Genomic DNA, 23,754 nt, shown 5'->3' with positions numbered 1-23,754 from the left:
AAAGCCTTCCTGCCACACACACACACACACACACACACACACACACACACACACAGTGGATATATGGGAGACAGGTTAAAGGAAGTCACGCTATCCTATTTTTTGCCCCCTCTCTGTTTCTGTAACGTTGTGTGAATCTTCAGTCGCCCCGCTGTCTTTCCCTGTCTTCTCCTTTATCAGCCCCCGGAAAATATTGTTTTTCCTGTCGCGGCTGTGAAGGTGGATGTGGTCGTTAAGAATTAAATTTCACTAGGAACAGGCTTCATTATCTTTTGTATGTGTGTCTCCACGTGCATGGGCGCGTGAGGGAGAGGCTTTGAATACTCACCCCAATTTGTAGCCACACGCACACACACACACACGTCCTCCCTCCACTCTGTTTCCATGCTAGGCAGTTTGCCATGGCAGAGAGAGGTCAGACAACATGTGATTCTGCAGTGGTGGTGTGGAATGCATTCAGCCCCAGTCCCCAGGCTCTGAAAGACAACCAGCCAGCCAGCCCAGCCCAGCCCAGCCCAGCCAAACAGCCAGCCCATCCAGCCCAGCCCAGTCCAGCCCAGCCCACCCAGCCCACCCGGCCCAGCCAGCCCACCCAGCCCAGCCCACCCATACAGCCCAGCCCATACAGCCCAGCCCATACAGCCCAGCCCAGCCCAGCCAGCCAGCCCACCCAGCCCAGCCCAGCCCAGCCAGCCCATACAGCCCAGCCCACCCAGCCCACCCAGCCCACCCAGCCCACCCAGCCCAGCCCACCCAGCCCAGCCCAGCCAGCCAGCCAGCCCAGCCCAGCCCAGCCAAACAGCCAGCCCACCCAGCCCAGCCAGCCCACCCAGCCCACCCAGCCCAGCCCAGCCAGCCAGCCAGGCAGCCACAGGTCTACAACACCATGAACAATACATATGTCCATCTGATGGACTAAATGGTTGCACTACTTACAATTTCACTACTGTTTTCAGAACCACTTAATTACATGCCTTTCAGTTTCAGTGAGGAAAGTCAGTTAGTGTTTGGTCATTTGCCCAGTTGTGTTTGGTTTTTGTGTGTTAGTGCACTAAACCAGACTAATAGTAATTGATGTATTTTGCTCACTGTGTCCTTCCTACCTCAGATATCCAAAACCGTCACATCAAATGAGTTGTCTTTGATGTTTTAAAAGCTCAGTCTTAGAATGCTGAAGACTATTATACACAATCAAAGAGAAGTAATTGAATTCCAAGATAGATTATTTATACTCATCCCTGTAAGTATTTTAGTCCACTGTTACTCAGTTGTTGAAGAAATGCCTGGACTAATAGCTATCTGAGTATTAAATTAGGATATCATTGTTAGAAAAATCTAAGCCCTTCATTTAACACCACAATCTCAGTGCCTTCCCAGAAATCAATGTTCCCCTTCTCTCTAATAAGCTTTAAAGAAGCAAAGAGACAGTTGCCATTGTTTTCAGTCTCCACGTCTGGTGTTCACGATGGATGCCCCAAAAATGGCTCCCTGTGAGGCCTTCGTCTTTGCCAGTTTTCTGCTTGGAGTTGGGAAAGGAATGGTCCCTGACCCAGTCCAGACACAACCCCGAGCCTCCACCAACTAGACACTTACTGTATATCTGAAAATAATTGGAAAGATATAAGCAATATGCTAGTTTGGTCCACCTTGCCCTCTGATTCACTAAGTGCAATTTCCGCTATATAGCTAACACCCATCCAATTTTCTCAGATCATACACATATGCCTCTGTTAGGGGCTGTTTCTAGACTTGGCCTAATGCCTCTGTTAGGGGCTGTTTCTAGACTTGGCCTAATGCCTCTGTTAGGGGCTGTTTCTAGACTTGGCCTAATGCCTCTGTTAAGGCTGTTTCTAGACTTGGCCTAATGCCTCTGTTAAGGCTGTTTCTAGACTTGGCCTAATGCCTCTGTTAAGGCTGTTTCTAGACTTGGCCTAATGCCTCTGTTAAGGCTGTTTCTAGACTTGGCCAAATTGTGGTGTAGTCGGCAGGTGTTTGGCAAGGTCTGGAGGACGGCCATCTTGCTTGCTGGGACAGTGGAGGAATAAGGTAGGTATGCTTATGTGGAGGTGCTGCCATTCCAGAATGAACTCTGTTGGAATGATAAAAAATAGCCGCCATGCCTGGAGCTTTTTGAGCTGGTTTATTGTATTCACTGTGAGGCTGGTCCTGTCACCCAGGCTGGTCCTGTCACCCAGGCTGGTCCTGTCACCCAGGCTGCTGCTTGTCCCCGTGTCACAGGATCAGGCCCCCAGTCTTACATCTGTCTGACATTTAGCTCCTTTGTTTGTGTCAGCGTTCCGTGGGTGCGTCATGACATCATTTCAGCTCAGAGGACAGGGCTAGACAGGCTGTGTGTGTGTGTGTGTACACGTGTGTGTGTGTGTGTTTTGGCACATGGCGTGCGTGCACACACGTGTCTCTGTATATATAATATCCATGTGTGTGTGTAATGGAGCAGGAGGCATCACCTTGTCAGACCTCCAGCTAAGCAGCATCACTGCTACAGGCATCTGTCTTCATGACTGAGAGAACGAGGGAGGGAGGGAGGGAGGGAGGGAGGGAGCTGGCTGTACCGCTGCTGCAGGGTCAAGAGATTACAAACTCAATTGTGCTCCTCAGGCGAAGGTTTGTCTGCTCAGCAACTTCCTCCCAGTGACAGATGAGAGCGAGGGAGGGAAAAGGAGGAGAGGATGCCCCGCTGCCAAGTCCTCCTCCAGTCATCCTCTCTCGCCCTGTGTGTGTCACAATCTGAGGCTTGATGACCAGACAGCTTCTCCTGTACCACCTCCACTCCAACAGAGCTTCTCTTGTACCACCTCCACTCCAACACAGCTTCTCCTGTACCACCTCCACTCCAACACAGCTTCTCCTGTACCACCTCCACTCCAACACAGCTTCTCCTGTACCACCTCCACTCTAACACAGCTTCTCTTGTACCACCTCCACTCCAACACAGCTTCTCTTGTACCATCTCCACTCCAACACAGCTTCTCCTGTACCACCTCCACTCCAACACAGCTTCTCCTGTACCACCTCCACCCCAACACAGCTTCTCCTGTACCACCTCCACTCCAACACAGCTTCTCCTGTACCACCTCCACTCCAACACAGCTTCTCCTGTACCACCTCCACTTCAACACAGCTTCTCCTGTACCACCTCCACTTCAACACAGCTTCTCCTGTACCACCTCCACCCCAACACAGCTTCTCCTGTACCACCTCCACCCCAACACAGCTTCTCCTGTACCACCTCCACTCCAACACAGCTTCTCCTGTACCACCTCCACTCCAACACAGCTTCTCCTGTACCACCTCCACTCCAACACAGCTTCTCCTGTACCACCTCCACTCCAACACAGCTTCTCCTGTACCACCTCCACTCCAACACAGCTTCTCCTGTACCACCTCCACTCCAACACAGCTTCTCTTGTACCACCTCCACTTCAACAACAGCCTGTGGGAAGAGCTCTCAGTCAAACCAAGAGCCTCTATGTAACCTGGACACTTAGTATATTTGTTTCTCATTTTCCATAATAATAAAAAATCATAGAAAATATATTGTAACTTTACAGTATTACTAGTGCCACAGTACAATATTATTTTAACTATGGGATAGGTGTTCTTGTATTTTCAAATGTATAGATTCACATCTTTTCTTTCATGTGTGAGCAAGCAGCCAGGACAGAGAGACCGAGAGCCAACCACTTCCCACAGGGGCTGAGTGAACACAGATGGGGGACTCTTTTCCATCGGCCCACTATCAAAGCTAACACTCACCTCGGGAGAGAGACGCGTTCATAAACTCCCTCTCTGTCTCCATTTCCCTATTATCAAATCAAAATGCAGCCATGAAACGGTTTGTTAGCTGACTGAAATCCAATCCATTTCGCTGACAGTATTGCCACTAAAGGAGCTGGATTTGTGATGGGGATAAAGGGAGATTGTGGAAGAAAATAACAAGTTTTAATGCTTAAGATTCCCTGGAGTTCTTTGAAGTCTGGTTTTGAAAGCAGACATGGTAATTGTCCCTGGGGGAATTCATGTGTGTTCGTGCGTGCGCGTGTGTAAAGTTGGGTAAAGCCGTGTGCTAGGTAAAGAGGTTGTCTAATGCAGTGCACATGTACAATAGTCTGCCCACTAACACAAATGTACATTCAACACATGTACAATAGTCTGCCCACTAACACAAATGTACATTCAACACATGTACAATAGTCTGCCCACTAACACAAATGTACATTCAACACATGTACAATAGTCTGCCCACTAACACAAATGTACATTCAACACATGTAGGTGCAATGATTCCATGATTTTATGGTGTATTATTTCTTACACTGTAGTTCTATATTTCCTCTAGCATTTTTGTCCAAGTGCTATTTCATAACCTTTTGTGAAGTGGTATTTAGATTTTTAGTATAGGTTTACTGAGACAATTTTCTCAAGTGCATCGTTATTCCCTAAATAGTCAAAAGAAGAGATGTCGAATTTACAAATATTCTACACAAAGTAGGTTAAACACGGTATTTTCCTTCTCTGTCAGAACCTGATAGACTTCAGACAGAGAGGTAACTGTAGGCTTATACTGTATATCAGACCCAATGCCAGGAACGTTCCAACAGTGGGAAAAGTTGTTGAGTCTAAAAACACTGTGAGTGTTGTGAGGCCGTCCTGTTTTCTTGCCGCTCGAGGCCCACCACAGGAGGTGAAGTCATAAACATGGCTGGGAAAATGGGACTTCGCTATGTGAGGCAACCGGTGTAAATCTTCCTGCGCAAACACATGACTTCATTACACCTGTCATCACTAAAGCTAAATTGCTAATGTGTCTCTTGCTAGCTCTTCACTGAGGCTCTCTGCGATTTGAATCGTCATGTTTGTGGAGCCCTGAGGTAAAATAAATAAACCATGATGCTCCGACCCACTTGTCAAACTGCAGGAGCTTTGAAGTCCCAGTGCAGTCAAAAATGAAATGTTGTTGTGTTTTCTATAGTTGTCCACACTGAGGTTGGGATATTACTATAACATTTTGAAAATGATGATAATGTGCTTTTAGTGTAAGAGCGGTTTGAAAAGACCGCCTAAAATATCAGCCTGTTTAGGTGGGATGGAGTTTTGGCCTGACTGGTGACATCACCAGGCAGTAAATGAGTTAATAGACCAATACGAGAGTTCCAGACCTCTCTGCCAATAACAGCTACTTTTCACTTTTCCCCTCCCCACTCAGAACACTCACAGACAGTTCTAGATAAATTATTGCTTGAGCAATCTTTGCTAAGAAGTTATTTTTGCTTCTTTTTGACCATTTAATTGAGTACAATCACAGTAAGGTACTTCATTTTTAACAAAGTGGTTCTGTTAAAAAGCTGAGTGATAGGCCTGGAGAAATGTAACATTGGAGAAACAAACATTGGAGGTCATATTTACATTTTACATTTTAGTCATTTAGCAGACGCTCTTATCCAGAGCGACTTACAGTAGTGAATGCATACATTTCATGCATTTTTTTGTTTTACTGGCCCCCCGTGGGAATCAAACCCACAACCCTGGTGTTGCAAACACCATGCTCTACCAACTGAGCCACAGGGAAGGCCAATATGTTGGGTTCTGATGGGGTATGACAGTTGAACTAAGCTCATGAGACATAAGTTATGTTCTTAAAAACAATTGTATAAAATGTGTATATAGCACTTAATGTATAAGTCAAAAAATTTATGTAGCAACTAATGATTTTACAAACACTTATCCACAGCGACTGACAGTTAGTGCATTCATATTAAGATAGCTAGGTGAGACAACCACATCACAGTCATAGTAAGTACATTTGTCGTAAATAAAGAGATTATCAGCCAACTCAGAGCTAGTAGGAAAAGTAAGTGCAATGTTGTTGTTTTTGGGGGGGATGTAAGACTGAGATGTGTTATTTAAGATACTGAAGAGGGAGGATTTCAGATGTTTTCAGAAGATTGGCTGGGAGGCTGCTGTCCTAGCTTCAGGGGGAAACTGGTTCCACCAATGGGGTGCCAGGACAGAGAAGACCTTTGACTGGGCTGAACAGGAGCTGTTTCAGTTGACAGTGTTTCAGTTCAGCAGTTGACAAGGACAATGTTGGCTTTCATTATCAATTGTGTCATAGTTACAACTCGGAACCATGTCTTGCGTGCGCTAGCTAGCTACTCCATTTATGTTAGCGTTAACAGTCAGTCTGCCAGGAGAGACTATGTAATAAGTCCTTTTATAATTATCCACATAAAACAGCCTTTGTTCTTCAGATAAACTTAAATCAACACCAGAGGTCCCAGTATGGCTGTATTGGAAAGAAAAGTCCTCATGTTTAGCCTGGGTATGTAGCTGTGTTTTAGCAGTCGAGGGGACTGACACAATGGAATAATTGAACGACCCTCCTTGCCAGCTCGGAGCTCCTAATAAGCAGACATGTCTTTCCTCGGCTTGAGGGTATTAATAATGTAAAAAATAAATGAGTCAGTGTTGGACACTCTTAGATAATTCATGTGCACTCTCCTACTTGACACCGGTTGATTCTGTGGGTGAAGGAGAGTCTAATACAGCAGTTTCATATTGATTTGGATTACTTTCTCACAATGTTCTTGTGGTGAAAGTTGTGGCAATGAAGATTTTCAGCCATTTAACAGAAATGTGTTGTTATGCTACTGAAGGAGTGTTGTCAGCTTCTTGGCAATTTCAGACTTGTTTGGGTGCTTCGTGTTACTAAAGCAAATGGTTTATAAAGCTAGAATCCTTAAGGTGGTCAGTCACTTTGTTCTTCACGATGTCTGCCCTCTCCAAATACTTCTCTTTACTAGTTTTTCCACCACTCCTCAACTTTGTAATTTGTTCAAAACATTAAATGTAACACATTTTAAAAGATTTCCTAGGAGCAGTCCGAATAAACGACTACAAAGCTACAATCAGCTGGATGAGAATGAATGGGTGGAACAAGAATGACTATATTGAAGCTCAGTGATCTGAAAAGCCACCCTCCACCACCATCATTTCTTTTAGCTTGAAGTGGATTTGCAGTGAAGACACAGGTCGCTGGGGCCTGATGTCTGGAGAGTTAACACACTCACCTCCAGACATGACCCATCAACGGGACTCAGACCAGTCTGTTTCTTTATTCTCAGTGTGAAACCAGCCTTGACATGCCTCTACTTAGTATTTGGTGTTTTTCACCCACTCTCTCTCTTTTTCTGTCTTTGTCTCTCTCCGTCTCTCTCTGTTTCTCTCTTTCTCTTCTGATTTCTCTGCCTCTTCTCTCTGTCTCTATCCATCTCTGTCTCTCCCTCTCTTCCCACCCTCCCTCTTTTTCCCACCCTTTGTTAAAAGCCTCCTCCACAGCTCCCTGCTCCAGTGGCTCAGTAGCTCCCTGCCAATGAAGGCCTTTTTATTGGGCTGAGATTGAGTGCAGCCAAGCGGGGCCCGACCAGGCAGGGCCAAAGCCTCAGCCACACAGGCCCATTACCACCACCGATGCCGCGCTGTGCCTGGCCTCAGAGAGAGAGAGAGAGGAGATTGCTTGTCTCTGCCTCCCCTAATTGCCGACAGCAGCTGAAAAGGACCAGGGAGAGTGAGAGGGGGGAGGCAGAGCAAACAGTATTGGTTTGTTCACCAGTCATAGACAAGCAGCATGGACCCATATAGCTTATAGGGCTCTTGCTGTTCTGTTAGAAGCCCAGAGCTGTGTTTTTCTGTAGTTTTGGGCCGTGCAGGTTGGAGTTCACGCTAGTTGTTGATCTGAAGTCACTTTAGCAGTTACCCACTTGTGATTGAGGTTTGTGTTTGACGAGGGTGAACTGCTCCTAGATCTGTGCTGAGGGCCAACTTCTATCCCGTGTCTTTGTGAGGGGACATAGGTGGGCGCAGCCTTTGTGGGGCCTTGGTGCACTTTCTCTGCCCCTTGAATGATCCTGTAATATCCTCCTCACCTGCCAACATCCCCATCCTGCAGAGTATGTCTCTTGTCTCCAATGAACTCTGTGAATTTCATATTATTACAGGCGCTTATTGTTGCAGCCCGCTGGCAATATCCCAGCAAATTGAAAAGAATGGGCCGTTTATTAACTTGGCTGAGGCGGATGGCGAGGCTGCAAGCCATTTTTTTTCTTTCCTTTTTTCCCACTGTGTTTATAGGGGGTTGTGTTTTCATTCAAGAGCCTCTCTTTTCTGAAATGTCTGTACTGTAGGGAAGGTGGCTAACCCACCACTCAACACCTGAGAAACTATTATTAAAGAGCTGCAGTACATTGAGCCGCGGAATCCTTAGCAGACTGAAGACTCTCAAAGAAGAGCTAGCTAGTTCACTGTGTCCTCTCCTTGAACACGCAAAAACACTTTTTTAATGAGGGTATCGTTGCAAAACTAAAAGAAGGTGCCTGTAACATTGCTGAGAGAGTTGCCATTGTCAGTGAAACCATAGCAACATTGGCAGCAGTCAAACCTGGCGGTGCCCGCTTGTTAACGATTTGGAAATTCTCCAAACTGTTGGAAGAGTTGCACATATTGGACACATCTTCCCAGTGTTTGTGACTGTGAGAGAATTAGCACAAAACTAGCAATTGAACACTTGAACCAGTTTGAGGTCCAATCTGCCTTCATGTTTCCATCAACACTAAGACATTTGCATGATTTGAGACAGAAGATTTCGAGAACCTAGACTCAACCTCAATGTTTTTTTCATATACTTCCTTTGTTGGGGTGCAGTTTAATTTAAAACATTAGGGCAAACTGTACAAATGTGGCTCTTAATTAAAAATGTTAAGCTTTTAATGATGTCAAACCTTCAGTGCGTACGTTATCAGAGAGGTTTTGGAATATGGAACAATGAAGGCTTTTATGGAGTCAGTTTTATCCCTTTGTTAGCGTGTGTATTTTGACCTCATTAGATCATGCCTGATGCATTTGGAGTGTTTAAGTGAGCCGCGGCACTGCTATGGCCCAATGTTTCATGCCTTTTTGATTAACATGGTATGGAAACAATTAGACTCAGGGAGGGGAGGCAAAGCCGGCTCGATTCAACAGCTTTAAATGCTAATTGGCTAATGGAGGATGAAAGAGCGGGCGACCGGCTGTGTTTTTGACATGAGCTCACTCAGACGCTGGATTCAGCTACTCTCAATTCATCTGAGTTTAGACGGACCACCACAACCACCATTTTGTTTTCCTTTCAAAACCTGGAAAAATACTACTACTGCTGAATGTGCTTACAGACTCCCAAGTTAGCTTTATGTGAGAATATTCAAGCACGCATCACAGCAGGCGAAAACACATGTAAGGGAAGCATTTAACGTCTTCTGTAAGGGACTGGCTGCACCGGTCTTGAAAATACACCTCCCCCATAGCCAAGTGAAACAAGGAGGCCTCTCTTCCTCAAAACTGCCGTTCATAATTGCCATAGTGGGATGCTTGCTTTAGGATATGGACTATTTCCGCTGACTGAGATGATAGAAGAGTTTAGCTATGCAGTATGATATAGGACTTCCATCTTTTCTGTGGACAACCCCTGTGTTCGCTAACCACCGTAACCACTCGGAATGTTGCAAAATTGGTGAGAGATTTACGGCGCTCCTCTCCCACTTTAAAAGAGAAGCACTCAAAGGGTGAACCTCACACTTCGCTACCGGAGTGTCATTCAGAGTCAGACTGCAAAACACCATCACCACTAGTGTGTTTATATCGGGTTCTACAACAAGCATCCACTGTGGAATCCCTGTTGAGCTTCAGAGGGTGTTCAATGATGTTTCATCATCACATGCGGTTATTACAGTCAGTTCAGCGTTGACTGGGATGTGTAATAAGCAGCCCCATCACCTCCCAGTTTGTCAGGAACCACACAAACTGTCTGTCTTGTCCATTCTCCTAAAAGCCCTGGATTTGTCACAACCTTCAGTGCTGCTCTTAAGAGAGACAGAGGGGGTGTAGAGGAAAGAAGCGAGCCGTCATGAAAAGCCGCCGCTTCCTGATTTCGCAGAGATGCAATCACAGCACTATCTGATAGACGTGCTGGAGGAAATTGGATGAGCTGAGAGCTGCTACACCTGGACAGATTGGAAAGATGACTCCTTTGTCATGAAAGTGTCAGTCAATTCCCCCTACTGTCACCTGAACAACCAATCAGAGGGAGGGAGAGAGGTTTCTTCTTTTCAGGGCTCCATGCTTTGCAGTGGGAGTGTTAATTAACAACAAAAAATAATATGTTTTATTGTCACATACACCTGACAGGTGCAGTGAAATGTGTTGTTTTACAGGGTCTTCCATAGTAGTATGGCGCACCTGGAGAAAATTAGGTTTAAGTACCTTGCTCAAGGGCACACCGGCAGAGTTTTTACCTTGTTGACTCTGGTTTTCAAACCAGCAACCTTTTGGTTACTGGCCCAACGCTCTAACTGTTAGGCTACTTGCCACCCTATCTACGTATCTACTGTACTGTCTGGAGCTAGGGCCTGAAAGAGATGTCATATGGTGTAAATAATAAAGCTGTCACAGTAGAGATGATTACAGCTGTAATAACAAGCTACAACATCATAATACCTATTTGGTAACACTTCATTTGAAGGATCCATACTAAACCAATTGTAAGGCATTTACAGTTTGCTCACCATTTATAAACATTACTCCCACATGTGTAAATGTTAGTAAGCTAGTTATTCAGACATGAATATATATTTCCTTTAACATCCTGTGTTGTGTGCTTGTTTTTGTTTTTGACCAGGTATTGCTGGAATGTCTACCAATGACATGTCCATCTTTTTGTGAGAAATTACACTGGTCACTTAATAGATTTATGAAATATTTTTAAAGTATTAATAGGACTCAATTTAGATTAGGGACTGCAAAAATAATTGACTAATGATTAGAAAATGGTTTAATAATGTGGGAGTAATGATTAATAAATGATGAACACACAATTTATAAATGCCTTCTAAATGGTTTATTATGGGACATTATAATAAAGTGTTACCAATGATTTAATTTCCCCCACATCCAACTCCTCCCTCTTTTCTCAGACGATGTCTTTTTTAAATCATGTTACATAGAACAGATGAAGATGTATGTAGAATGATGATGTATGTAGAATGATGATGTATGTAGAATGATGAAGATGTATGTAGAATGATGTCATGTTGCATAACCTCTTTGGTGACAGTGGTGTCTCAGTGTCGTGTTTGTTTCATAGAATGTCATGACAAGTTATAAGGTGTTATGTCACCCTTTCGACAGGGATGTAGAGATTCCATGTGAACATGCTTCACTTAAAAACGGAACCCTTTATAGCAGGTTATATTGCTTTCAGGTCTATGGTATTACTCTGATAATAACAGGTTCTATCTACCTGTAGGTTCTCTGTCATTCCTGACCAGGATGTATTGGTCTAACAGCAATGAAGGTTCCCAGTGTCACCACTCCTGTCTGTCCTTAGGAAAAGCAGTGCTCTCACTGTTTCTGTCTTGTGTTTCCCACAGTTTCCTCAGACCTGCGAGGAGTCTGGCTCTCCGTTCGTCTTTGTCTGCACCAATCCTCAGGAGCTGCTGGTGAAATTCCCCATGAAAGGGAAACATAAGATCTGTAAGTGCTGCGTCTTTCTGTGTCGCAGAGTAGATCCCATCGAGTCTGGTTTAGCTTTCTGTGTCGCAGAGTAGATCCCATCGAGTCTGGTTTAGCTTTCTGTGTCGCTGAGTAGATCCCAGCAAGTCTGGTTGAGCTTTCTGTGTCGCAGAGTAGATCCCAACGAGTCTGGTTGAGCTTTCTGTGTCGCAGAGTAGATCCCAACGAGTCTGGTTGAGCTTTCTGTGTCGCAGAGTAGATCCCAACGAGTCTGGTTGAGCTTTCTGTGTCGCAGAGTAGATCCCAACCAGTCTGGTTTAGCTTTCTGTGTCACAGAGTAGATCCCAACGAGTCTGGTTTAGCTTTCTGTGTCGCAGAGTAGATCCCAACAAGTCTGGTTTAGATTTCTGTGTCGCAGAGTAGATCCCAATGAGTCTGGTTGAGCTTTCTGTGTCGCGGAGTAGATCCCAGCGAGTCTGGTTGAGCTTTCTGTGGGGGAACAAAATTCTCACACAAGCGCTGCATGTACACACACACACACACACACACACACACACTGTATACACACAAACAAACATAGGTCTTGTGCAAAAATGAACATGATTTGCAAAAGTTTTTTAAAAATTAATGCGCTCACAAAGTCTCTCAAAGAGCAATCTGTAAAGACAAGATGTTGATGTCAGGTTGCCCAGGGGATGTGGGAGACTGTAGCTACTGTAGTGTCAGTGTTGTCAGTGTATGGTGTGATTTCTAATAGGTCAGAGCACATTCCCCCGCTGTAGCTGGGACTGTAAAGTGATGTACCTGCAAGCTCTTTTGTTCATATTTCACAAACTCCTGAGACATGAAGGGTTGTTTATGTCCCCCTCTCCCGTCTCCGGCCCTTCAAGATGACTAGCACTGCCCTTGATCAGAAGGGGAGGATTTCAGTTGTATTGTGAAGGGGTGAACTCAAGCAACAGCCCAGTGGGTTAAGGTGCTTATGCTCATAAAAAACAACAGTAGATATATCATCTGAGGAAACCATTTAGTCATAATTCTGTATTTGCTAACTGGCTACCACTCCCATTGATTTGCACTGAGTTATGCTAATGCTAAGCTGTGAGCTAACTGCACTAACCCAAATCTTAGATCCCTGACTTTGAGTCCATAGACCACTAAGTCTAGGCATCCATTCTAAACAGTAACATGTATATTTTGGATGCACTATCCCTTTAATAATTAAATAATGCCTTATTACCTTTATATTGAGTGTAACCTATAAGGTATCCTTCTAGTCCCCAGACAGTTAATTTCTAGCACACTATTGGACCTGTCATCTCCTCCCCTTTTATATCCAGCTAGTATTTCACCCTCTATTACTCTGCAGCCTCTGAAGGCTCAGAACCATCTCCAGGGAGACCACCTGTGAACCCCACTCAAGCGCTGGTGGGGGGGTTCTGTGTGTGTCTGTGAGTCAAAGGGGGGGAACCTGCTGTTAGAAGCTGGCCTAGTATTTAGAGGGTTAGCTGCTGGAGCCAAGCGGACATTCTGTATCTATTCACAGTGAAACTCTCTGTTTCTGTGTTTCTCCCTCGCTCTCTCAATTCAATTTAATTACATTTCAATTCTCTCTCTCTCCCTCTCTCAATTTAATTCAATGTAAATTCTCTTTCTCTCTCTCTTTCTCTGTATGTCACTCTTTCTTTCTCTCTCTCTGTGTGTGTCACTCTTTCTTTCTCTCTCTCTGTGTGTGTCACTCTTTCTTTCTTGTCTCCCGCTTGGGTTCCCTCCCTAACACACAGTGTCAAGGGGCTACTGCCGCCACTCTCGTTCAGGGAGGCCGAGTGGGACTGTTCTTCACCCCTCCACTGTGTTAGACAGGAAAGGACCTCTTCTCTTGTCCAGCTAGCTGCCTCAGACCTGACAGAGCAGCAGAGCGGTGGAAGGATTAGCCAGTGTTGACACTTTACTTGAAGGTCTGCTTACTTAAAGGTCTGCTAGTAAACTGTTTATGAACGTCGTTGTATACTTTGACTTATTTAGAAACAATTTACAAATAAACAATTTCCTATTAAACGATTTACTAAAGAAAACTATTTACAATTAAACTTAAATAATTTACTATTAAACTATTTACTAGTAATCTATTCACTATTAAACTATTTACTTTTAAACAATTTACTAATGAAAACGATTTACTATTAAACTATTCACTATTACATGATTTACTATTAAACTATTTTCTATTAAACAATTGACTATTAAACTATTAAACTATTTAGTATAGCAACCTATTTACTATTAAACTATTCACTATTAGTTGACTACTATTTTATGACTAAACTATTTAGCTTTATAATGACCCCCTGTCCACCAAGCAGTATTGCATTCATAGCTGGTACCCATGGAGAGAGGAGAGGTGTTGTGGTAAATATGGGATATAGGAACCAAGAGAGACGGGTCATTAGACGGGTCACTAGACTGGTCACTAGAGTGGTCATTAGGGAGAGACTGGTCACGAGTGGTCATTAGGGAGAGACGGGTCACTAGACTGGTCACTAGACTGGTCACTAGAGTGGTCATTAGGGAGAGACTGGTCACTAGAGTGGTCATTAGGGAGAGACTGGTCACTAGAGTGGTCATTAGGGAGAGACTGGTCACTAGAGTGGTCATTAGGGAGAGACTGGTCACTAGAGTGGTCATTAGGGAGAGACTGGTCACTAGACTGGTCACGAGAGTGGTCATTAGGGAGAGACTGGTCACTAGAGTGGTCATTAGGGAGAGACTGGTCACTAGACTGGTCACTAGAGTGGTCATTAGGGAGAGACTGGTCACTAGACTGGTCACTAGAGTGGTCATTAGGGAGAGACTGGTCACTAGAGTGGTCATTAGGGAGAGACTGGTCACTAGAGTGGTCATTAGGGAGAGACTGGTCACTAGAGTGGTCATTAGGGAGAGACTGGTCACTAGAGTGGTCATTAGGGAGAGACTGGTGACTAGAGTGGTCATTAGGGAGAGACTGGTCACTAGACTGGTCACGAGAGTGGTCATTAGGGAGAGACTGGTCACTAGACTGGTCACGAGAGTGGTCATTAGGGAGAGACTGGTCACTAGAGTGGTCATTAGGGAGAGACTGGTCACTAGACTGGTCACTAGAGTGGTCATTAGGGAGAGACTGGTCACTAGAGTGGTCATTAGGGAGAGACTGGTCACTAGAGTGGTCATTAGGGAGAGACGGGTCACTAGACTGGTCACTAGAGTGGTCATTAGGGAGAGACTGGTCACGAGTGGTCATTAGGGAGAGACGGGTCACTAGACTGGTCACTAGACTGGTCACTAGAGTGGTCATTAGGGAGAGACTGGTCACTAGAGTGGTCATTAGGGAGAGACTGGTCACTAGAGTGGTCATTAGGGAGAGACTGGTCACTAGAGTGGTCATTAGGGAGAGACTGGTCACTAGAGTGGTCATTAGGGAGAGACTGGTCACTAGAGTGGTCATTAGGGAGAGACTGGTCACTAGAGTGGTCATTAGGGAGAGACTGGTCGTTAGGGAAAGAGACTGGTCGTTAGGGAAAGAGACTGGTCATTAGACTGGTCATTAGGGAGAGACTGGAAATTACACTGGTCATTAGACTGGTCTTTAGGGAGAGACTGGTCATTATGGAGAGACTGGTCATTAGACTGGTCATTATGGAGAGACTGGTCATTAGACTGGTCCTTATGGAGAGACTGGTCCTTATGGAGAGACTGGTCATTAGACTGGTCATTAGACTGGTCATTATGGAGAGACTGGTCATTATGGAGAGACTAGTCATTAGACTCGTCATTATGGAGAGACTGGTCATTAGACTGGTCATTAGGGAGAGACTGGAAATTACACTGGTCATTAGACTGGTCTTTAGGGAGAGACTGGTCATTATGGAGAGACTGGTCATTAGAATGGTCATTATGGAGAGACTGGTCATTAGACTGGTCATTATGGAGAGACTGGTCATTAGACTGGTCCTTATGGAGAGACTGGTCCTTATGGAGAGACTGGTCATTAGACTGGTCATTAGACTGGTCATTATGGAGAGACTGGTCATTATGGAGAGACTGGTCATTAGACTCGTCATTATGGAGAGACTGGTCATTAGACTGGTCATTATGGAGAGACTGATCATTATGGAGAGACTGGTCATTAGACTGGTCATTAGACTGGTCATTAGACTGGTCCTTATGGAGAGACTGGTCATTAGACTGGTCCTTATGGAGAGACTGGTCATTAGACTGGTCATTAGACTGGTCATTATGGAGAGACTGGTCATTAGACTGGTCATTATGGAGAGACTAGTCATTAGACTGGTCCTTATGGAGAGACTGGTCATTAGACTGGTCCTTATGGAGAGACTGGTCATTAGACTGGTCATTATGGAGAGACTGGTCATTAGACTGGTCATTAGACTGGTCATTAGACTGGTCATTATGGAGAGACTGGTCATTAGACTGGTCATTAGACTGGTCATTATGGAGAGACTGGTCATTAGACTGGTCATTATGGAGAGACTGGTCATTAGACTGATCATTATGGAGAGACTGATCATTATGGAGAGACTGGTCATTAGACTGGTCCTTATGGAGAGACTGGTCATTAGACTGGTCATTAGACTGGTCATTATGGAGAGACTGGTCATTAGACTGGTCCTTATGGAGAGACTGGTCATTAGACTGGTCATTATGGAGAGACTGGTCATTAGACTGGTCCTTATGGAGAGACCGGTCATTAGACTGGTCATTATGGAGAGACTGGTCATTAGACTGGCCATTAGACTGGTCATTATGGAGAGACTGGTCATTAGACTGGTCATTAGACTGGTCATTATGGAGAGACTGGTCATTAGACTGGTCCTTATGGAGAGACTGGTCATTATGGAGAGACTGGTCATTAGACTGTTCATTATGGAGAGACTGGTCATTAGACTGGTCCTTATGGAGAGACTGGTCATTATGGAGAGACTGGTCATTAGACTGGTCCTTATGGAGAGACTGGTCCTTATGGAGAGACTGGTCATTAGACTGGTGTTAAGGGAGAGGCTGGTTATTAGACTGGTCATTAGACTGGTCCTTATGGAGAGACTGATCATTAGACTGGTCATTATGGAGAGACTGGTCATTAGACTGGTCATTATGGAGAGACTGGTCATTAGACTGGTCATTATGGAGAAACTGATCATTAGACTGGTCATTATGGAGAGACTGGTCATTAGACTGGTATTAAGGGAGAGGCTGGTTATTAGACTGGTCATTAGACTGGTCATTATGGAGAGACTGATCATTAGACTGGTCATTATGGAGAGACTGGTCATTAGACTGGTCATTATGGAGAGACTGATCATTAGACTGGTCATTATGGAGAGACTGGTCATTAGACTGGTCATTAGACTGGTATTAAGGGAGAGGCTGGTCATTAGACTGATCATTAGACTGGTCATTATGGAGAGACTGGTCATTAGACTGGTCATTATGGAGAGACTGGTCATTAGACTGGTCATTATGGAGAGACTGGTCATTAGACTGGTCATTATGGAGAGACTGGTCATTAGACTGGTCATTAGACTGGTATTAAGGGAGAGGCTGGTCATTAGACTGGTCATTATGGAGAGACTGGTCATTAGACTGGTCATTATGGAGAGACTGGTCATTAGACTGGTATTAAGGGAGAGGCTGGTTATTAGACTGGTCATTATGGAGAGACTGGTCATTAGACTGGTCCTTATGGAGAGACTGGTCATTAGACTGGTCATTAGACTGGTCCTTATGGAGAGACTGGTCATTAGACTGGTCATTAGACTGGTATTAAGGGAGAGGTTGGTCATTAGACTGGTCATTATGGAGAGACTGGTCATTAGACTGGTATTAAGGGAGAGGCTGGTCATTAGACTGGTCATTATGGAGAGACTGGTCATTAGACTGGTATTAAGGGAGAGGCTGGTTATTAGACTGGTCATTATGGAGAGACTGGTCATTAGACTGGTCATTATGGAGAGACTGGTCATTAGACTGGTCATTAGACTGGTATTCAATGTAATATACACTGGACAGAGCCCATTGTGGTGTGGATGGATGTTCAATGTAATATACACTGGACAGAGCCCATTGTGGTGTGGATGGATGTTCAATGTAATATACACTGGACAGACCCCATTGTGGTGTGGATGGATGTTCAATGTAATATACACTGGACAGACCCCATTGTGGTGTGGATGGATGTTCAATGTAATATACACTGGACAGAGCCCATTGTGGTGTTGATGATTGCATGTGTGTGTGTGTGCATAGATCAATGTGTGTTTGCGTGTGTCTGTGTGTATGTTTACAAACTGGGGACTTTCCTCTGATTGTACCCATTCATCCACACACTGTAACGACCCCGGCCAACCACTTCTGTCAGCGCTGAAGGTCGCTGAAGGTCACCCCGGCTGTTCAGAGCTATCAAACAACCTGACATGTGTCCCCCCCCCCCCACTCTGTCTCTCTGTCATTCTTTCTCTCGCTCTCTTTCCTCCTCTCTCCCTCCCCTCTTTCTCTCTCTATTTCTCTTTCTCTATTTCTCCCCTCTTTCTCTCCCTCTGTCTCACTCTCTCGTGAGATACTGCGGAGTGCTGATCCAGACCCTTCATCTGCTTGCTGGCTACGGCACATGTTCCAGTCTCTCCAGTTACCAGCCTTTAGTGTCTAACTGATCTCCTTAAAGAGTGTGACCCAGTCATCCTGAACACCTCTCCGTTTCACTTGGTTTCATTAGGACACTATTCACTTAGCTTTATGTGCTTCGGATGACATGTGAGGTGAAAATCTGGTCTATTCTCTCTCTTCGCTCTTTGTCTCTCTCTCCCTCTCTTTCTTTCAAACACACACACACACACACACACACACACACACACACACACACACACACATCATATAAGTAGCTACATCAGATATCTCACAACACTTGCGTTTGCGATGAAATGCGTTTGGATACTTTACATGCCCGGGGAAGAAAAATGAACCTGTTTATTTGTACATTGTGTCAGCGAGGTGTGAGTGAGTACCACAGACAACTGTCTCTGAGAGTACGCTTCCTTGTTTGCCCTGCGTTTACTGCCGTGTACACAAAGAGACCCTTCCAGCTGTCTTGTCACAATGCCATTTGCATCCATGTTGGTGAATACATTGACAAGCACTGCAATATGTATGGCTGCCACCCCCCAGGTTACACATACATATGGAAGTGGTTTGTTAATCCCACTGAAGTGAAGTGGGGGGGGGGGTTTGCTCCAGTAACCATCCTACCTCGCGGTTAGCTCTTTGTTTTACCACGTTGAAAACACAGTGCCATGGGATTGAAACAGAGAAAGACAATTAGCTTAACCAGCGTCCAGCTTTTTCTCCCAAGGTGGTCCTTGCATTTTTTACCTCTTTTTACTCCTCCGCCGGGAGACTGAAGAGGTTAGCGAGAGAAGAAAGTCCTCTTCTTTTGGTTATTTATTTATTCATGGAACCATTTAATATTCATGATTTTTCCAGGACTATCTGGCTGCGGAGGGGAATTTACTGCTCTGGAGGCGAAGGACTGGGGACAAAATCACGTTTTAGCTCCATTGAGCTTTGTGGATGAAGGGAAGGGAAAAAAGAGAGAGGGGGAGGGAGGGAGAAAGAGAAGGAGAGGAGGGTTTATGTGCTCTCCAGTAAATGGGAGGTAGGGCTGTAAGGTGACAGGCTGTGTTTATTACTGATCTGTCAGCCGGTTAATAGGTAGAGGAGAGTGGAGCAGAGCAGCTCATATAGAGGCCAGGCTGTAACTGCATGGCAGGCAGAGAGTGAGCTCTCAGCAGTGGTCTGGATTCATAGTACTACTCTGGCAGACCCAGTCTTCAAGGTTGCTTCCACAGTCCCAAAATAATAACCCCATCGCTTTCTCTACATTCTCGACCGACATTCTCTCCCAGACTTTATTTTCAGTTTCCCCCTCTCCCTCATATAACAGGCAGAGAGAGCTCTTAACAATGGGACTCAATGATAGTACTATTCTAACAGAATCAAAGATAGTACTACTATAATAGAGCCAATGATAGTACTACTCTAACAGAGCCAATGATAGTACTACTCTAACAGAGCCAATGATAGTACTACTCTAACAGAGCCAATGATGGTACTACTAACAGAGCCAATGATAGTACTACTCTAACAGAGCCAATGATAGTACTACTCTAACAGAGCCAATGATGGTACTACTCTAACAGAGCCAATGATGGTACTACTAACAGAGCCAATGATGGTACTACTCTAACAGAGCCAATGATGGTACTACTCTAACAGAGCCAATGATGGTACTACTAACAGAGCCAATGATGGTACTACTAACAGAGCCAATGATGGTACTACTAACAGAACCAATGATGGTACTACTAACAGAGCCAATGATAGTACTACTCTAACAGAGCCAATGATGGTACTACTAACAGAGCCAATGATGGTACTACTAACAGAGCCAATGATGGTACTACTCTAACAGAGCCAATGATGGTACTACTAACAGAGCCAATGATAGTACTACTCTAACAGAGCCAATGATAGTACTACTCTAACAGAGCCAATGATGGTACTACTAACAGAGCCAATGATGGTACTACTCTAACAGAGCCAATGATGGTACTACTAACAGAGCCAATGATGGTACTACTAACAGAGCCAATGATAGTACTACTCTAACAGAGCCAATGATAGTACTACTCTAACAGAGCCAATGATGGTACTACTAACAGAGCCAATGATAGTACTACTCTAACAGAGCCAATGATAGTACTACTCTAACAGAGCCAATGATGGTACTACTAACAGAGCCAATGATGGTACTACTAACAGAGCCAATGATGGTACTACTAACAGAGCCAATGATGGTACTACTAACAGAGCCAATGATGGTACTACTAACAGAGCCAATGATGGTACTACTCTAACAGAGCCAATGATGGTACTACTAACAGAGCCAATGATGGTACTACTAACAGAGCCAATGATGGTACTACTAACAGAGCCAATGATAGTACTACTCTAACAGAGCCAATGATGGTACTACTAACAGAGCCAATGATGGTACTACTAACAGAGCCAATGATAGTACTACTCTAACAGAGCCAATGATGGTACTACTAACAGAGCCAATGATGGTACTACTAACAGAGCCAATGATAGTACTACTCTAACAGAGCCAATGACGGTACTACTCTAACAGAGCCAATGATGGTACTACTAACAGAACCAATGATGGTACTACTAACCGAGCCAATGATAGTACTACTCTAACAGAGCCAATGATAGTACTACTAACAGAACCAATGATGGTACTACTAACAGAACCAATGATGGTACTACTAACAGAGCCAATGATGGTACTACTCTAACAGAGCCAATGATAGTACTACTCTAACAGAGCCAATGATAGTACTACTCTAACAGAGCCAATGATGGTACTACTAACAGAGCCAATGATGGTACTACTAACAGAGCCAATGATAGTACTACTCTAACAGAGCCAATGATGGTACTACTAACCGAGCCAATGATGGTACAACTCTAACAGAGCCAATGACGGTACTACTCTAACAGAGCCAATGATGGTACTACTAACCGAGCCAATGATGGTACTACTAACCGAGCCAATGATAGTACTACTCTAACAGAGCCAATGATAGTACTACTCTAACAGAGCCAATGATGGTACTACTCTAACAGAGCCAATGATGGTACTACTAACAGAGCCAATGATGGTACTACTAACCGAGCCAATGATAGTACTACTCTAACAGAGCCAATGATGGTACTACTAACAGAGCCAATGATGGTACTACTAACAGAGCCAATGATGGTACTACTAACCGAGCCAATGATGGTACTACTAACCGAGCCAATGATGGTACTACTAACCGAGCCAATGATAGTACTACTCTAACAGAGCCAATGATGGTACTACTCTAACAGAGCCAATGATGGTACTACTAACAGAGCCAATGATGGTACTACTAACCGAGCCAATGATAGTACTACTCTAACAGAGCCAATGATAGTACTACTCTAACAGAGCCAATGATAGTACTACTCTAACAGAGCCAATGATGGTACTACTAACAGAGCCAATGATGGTACTACTAACAGAGCCAATGATGGTACTACTAACAGAGCCAATGATGGTACTACTAACAGAGCCAATGATGGTACTACTAACAGAGCCAATGATGGTACTACTCTAACAGAGCCAATGATGGTACTACTAACAGAGCCAATGATGGTACTACTAACAGAGCCAATGATGGTACTACTAACAGAGCCAATGATAGTACTACTCTAACAGAGCCAATGATGGTACTACTAACAGAGCCAATGATAGTACTACTCTAACAGAGCCAATGATGGTACTACTAACAGAGCCAATGATGGTACTACTAACAGAGCCAATGATAGTACTACTCTAACAGAGCCAATGATGGTACTACTAACAGAGCCAATGATGGTACTACTAACAGAGCCAATGATGGTACTACTAACAGAGCCAATGATAGTACTACTCTAACAGAGCCAATGATGGTACTACTAACAGAACCAATGATGGTACTACTAACAGAGCCAATGATGGTACTACTAACAGAGCCAATGATAGTACTACTCTAACAGAGCCAATGACGGTACTACTCTAACAGAGCCAATGATGGTACTACTAACAGAACCAATGATGGTACTACTAACCGAGCCAATGATAGTACTACTCTAACAGAGCCAATGATGGTACTACTAACAGAACCAATGATGGTACTACTAACAGAACCAATGATGGTACTACTAACAGAGCCAATGATGGTACTACTAACCGAGCCAATGATGGTACAACTCTAACAGAGCCAATGACGGTACTACTCTAACAGAGCCAATGACGGTACTACTAACCGAGCCAATGATGGTACTACTAACCGAGCCAATGATAGTACTACTCTAACAGAGCCAATGATGGTACTACTAACAGAGCCAATGATGGTACTACTAACCGAGCCAATGATAGTACTACTCTAACAGAGCCAATGATAGTACTACTCTAACAGAGCCAATGATGGTACTACTCTAACAGAGCCAATGATGGTACTACTAACAGAGCCAATGATGGTACTACTAACCGAGCCAATGATAGTACTACTCTAACAGAGCCAATGATGGTACTACTAACAGAGCCAATGATGGTACTACTAACAGAGCCAATGATGGTACTACTAACCGAGCCAATGATGGTACTACTAACCGAGCCAATGATGGTACTACTAACCGAGCCAATGATAGTACTACTCTAACAGAGCCAATGATGGTACTACTCTAACAGAGCCAATGATGGTACTACTAACAGAGCCAATGATGGTACTACTAACCGAGCCAATGATAGTACTACTCTAACAGAGCCAATGATAGTACTACTCTAACAGAGCCAATGATGGTACTACTAACAGAGCCAATGATGGTACTACTAACAGAGCCAATGATGGTACTACTAACAGAGCCAATGATGGTACTACTAACCGAGCCAATGATGGTACTACTAACAGAGCCAATGATGGTACTACTAACAGAGCCAATGATGGTACTACTAACAGAGCCAATGATGGTACTACTAACAGAGCCAATGATGGTACTACTAACAGAGCCAATGATAGTACTACTCTAACAGAGCCAATGATGGTACTACTAACAGAGCCAATGATGGTACTACTAACAGAGCCAATGATAGTACTACTCTAACAGAGCCAATGATGGTACTACTAACAGAGCCAATGATAGTACTACTCTAACAGAGCCAATGATGGTACTACTAACAGAGCCAATGATGGTACTACTAACAGAGCCAATGATAGTACTACTCTAACAGAGCCAATGATGGTACTACTAACAGAGCCAATGATGGTACTACTAACAGAGCCAATGATAGTACTACTCTAACAGAGCCAATGATGGTACTACTAACAGAGCCAATGATGGTACTACTAACAGAGCCAATGATGGTACTACTCTAACAGAGCCAATGACGGTACTACTCTAACAGAGCCAATGATGGTACTACTAACAGAACCAATGATGGTACTACTAACCGAGCCAATGATAGTACTACTCTAACAGAGCCAATGATAGTACTACTAACAGAACCAATGATGG

The 23,754-nt window shown here is 44.2% G+C and overlaps 2 protein-coding genes across 4 annotated transcripts in view; both read left to right on the top strand.

Moving 5' to 3' along the window:
* The window catches only part of LOC115203518 (activating signal cointegrator 1-like), a 70,564-nt gene that overhangs the window by 20,307 nt on the left and 26,503 nt on the right, over positions 1–23,754 (top strand). For 2 of the 3 annotated variants that reach the window (XM_029768277.1, XM_029768276.1), the window contains exon 11: positions 11,481–11,583. The exons of the other annotated variant lie outside the window; for it this stretch is intronic. In XM_029768277.1, coding sequence (XP_029624137.1) covers positions 11,481–11,583 — 103 coding nt within the window. The remainder of the gene's footprint in view (positions 1–11,480; positions 11,584–23,754) is intronic. 3 annotated transcript variants of the gene reach the window in all.
* Positions 13,686–15,088, top strand: LOC115203519 (uncharacterized). The gene is made up of 2 exons (XM_029768280.1): positions 13,686–14,058; positions 14,111–15,088. The coding sequence occupies exons 1-2, from the start codon at positions 13,879–13,881 to the stop codon at positions 14,840–14,842; spliced, it is 912 nt and encodes a 303-aa protein (XP_029624140.1). The 5' UTR covers positions 13,686–13,878; the 3' UTR covers positions 14,843–15,088.

The sequence above is a fragment of the Salmo trutta genome, chromosome 12, assembly GCF_901001165.1.
Source record: "Salmo trutta chromosome 12, fSalTru1.1, whole genome shotgun sequence".
Classification (NCBI taxonomy): Eukaryota; Metazoa; Chordata; class Actinopteri; order Salmoniformes; family Salmonidae; genus Salmo; species Salmo trutta.
This window is presented reverse-complemented; position numbering and strand designations above follow the sequence as displayed.

Coding starts and splice junctions, on each gene's coding strand:
- LOC115203519 (XM_029768280.1), top strand. CDS start 13,879: ATGACTAAACTATTTAGCTTTATAATGACCCCCTGTCCACCAAGCAGT. Junction 14,059..14,110: donor TGGTCATTAGGGAGAGACTG/GTCACGAGTGGT, acceptor GTCACTAGACTG/GTCACTAGAGTGGTCATTAG.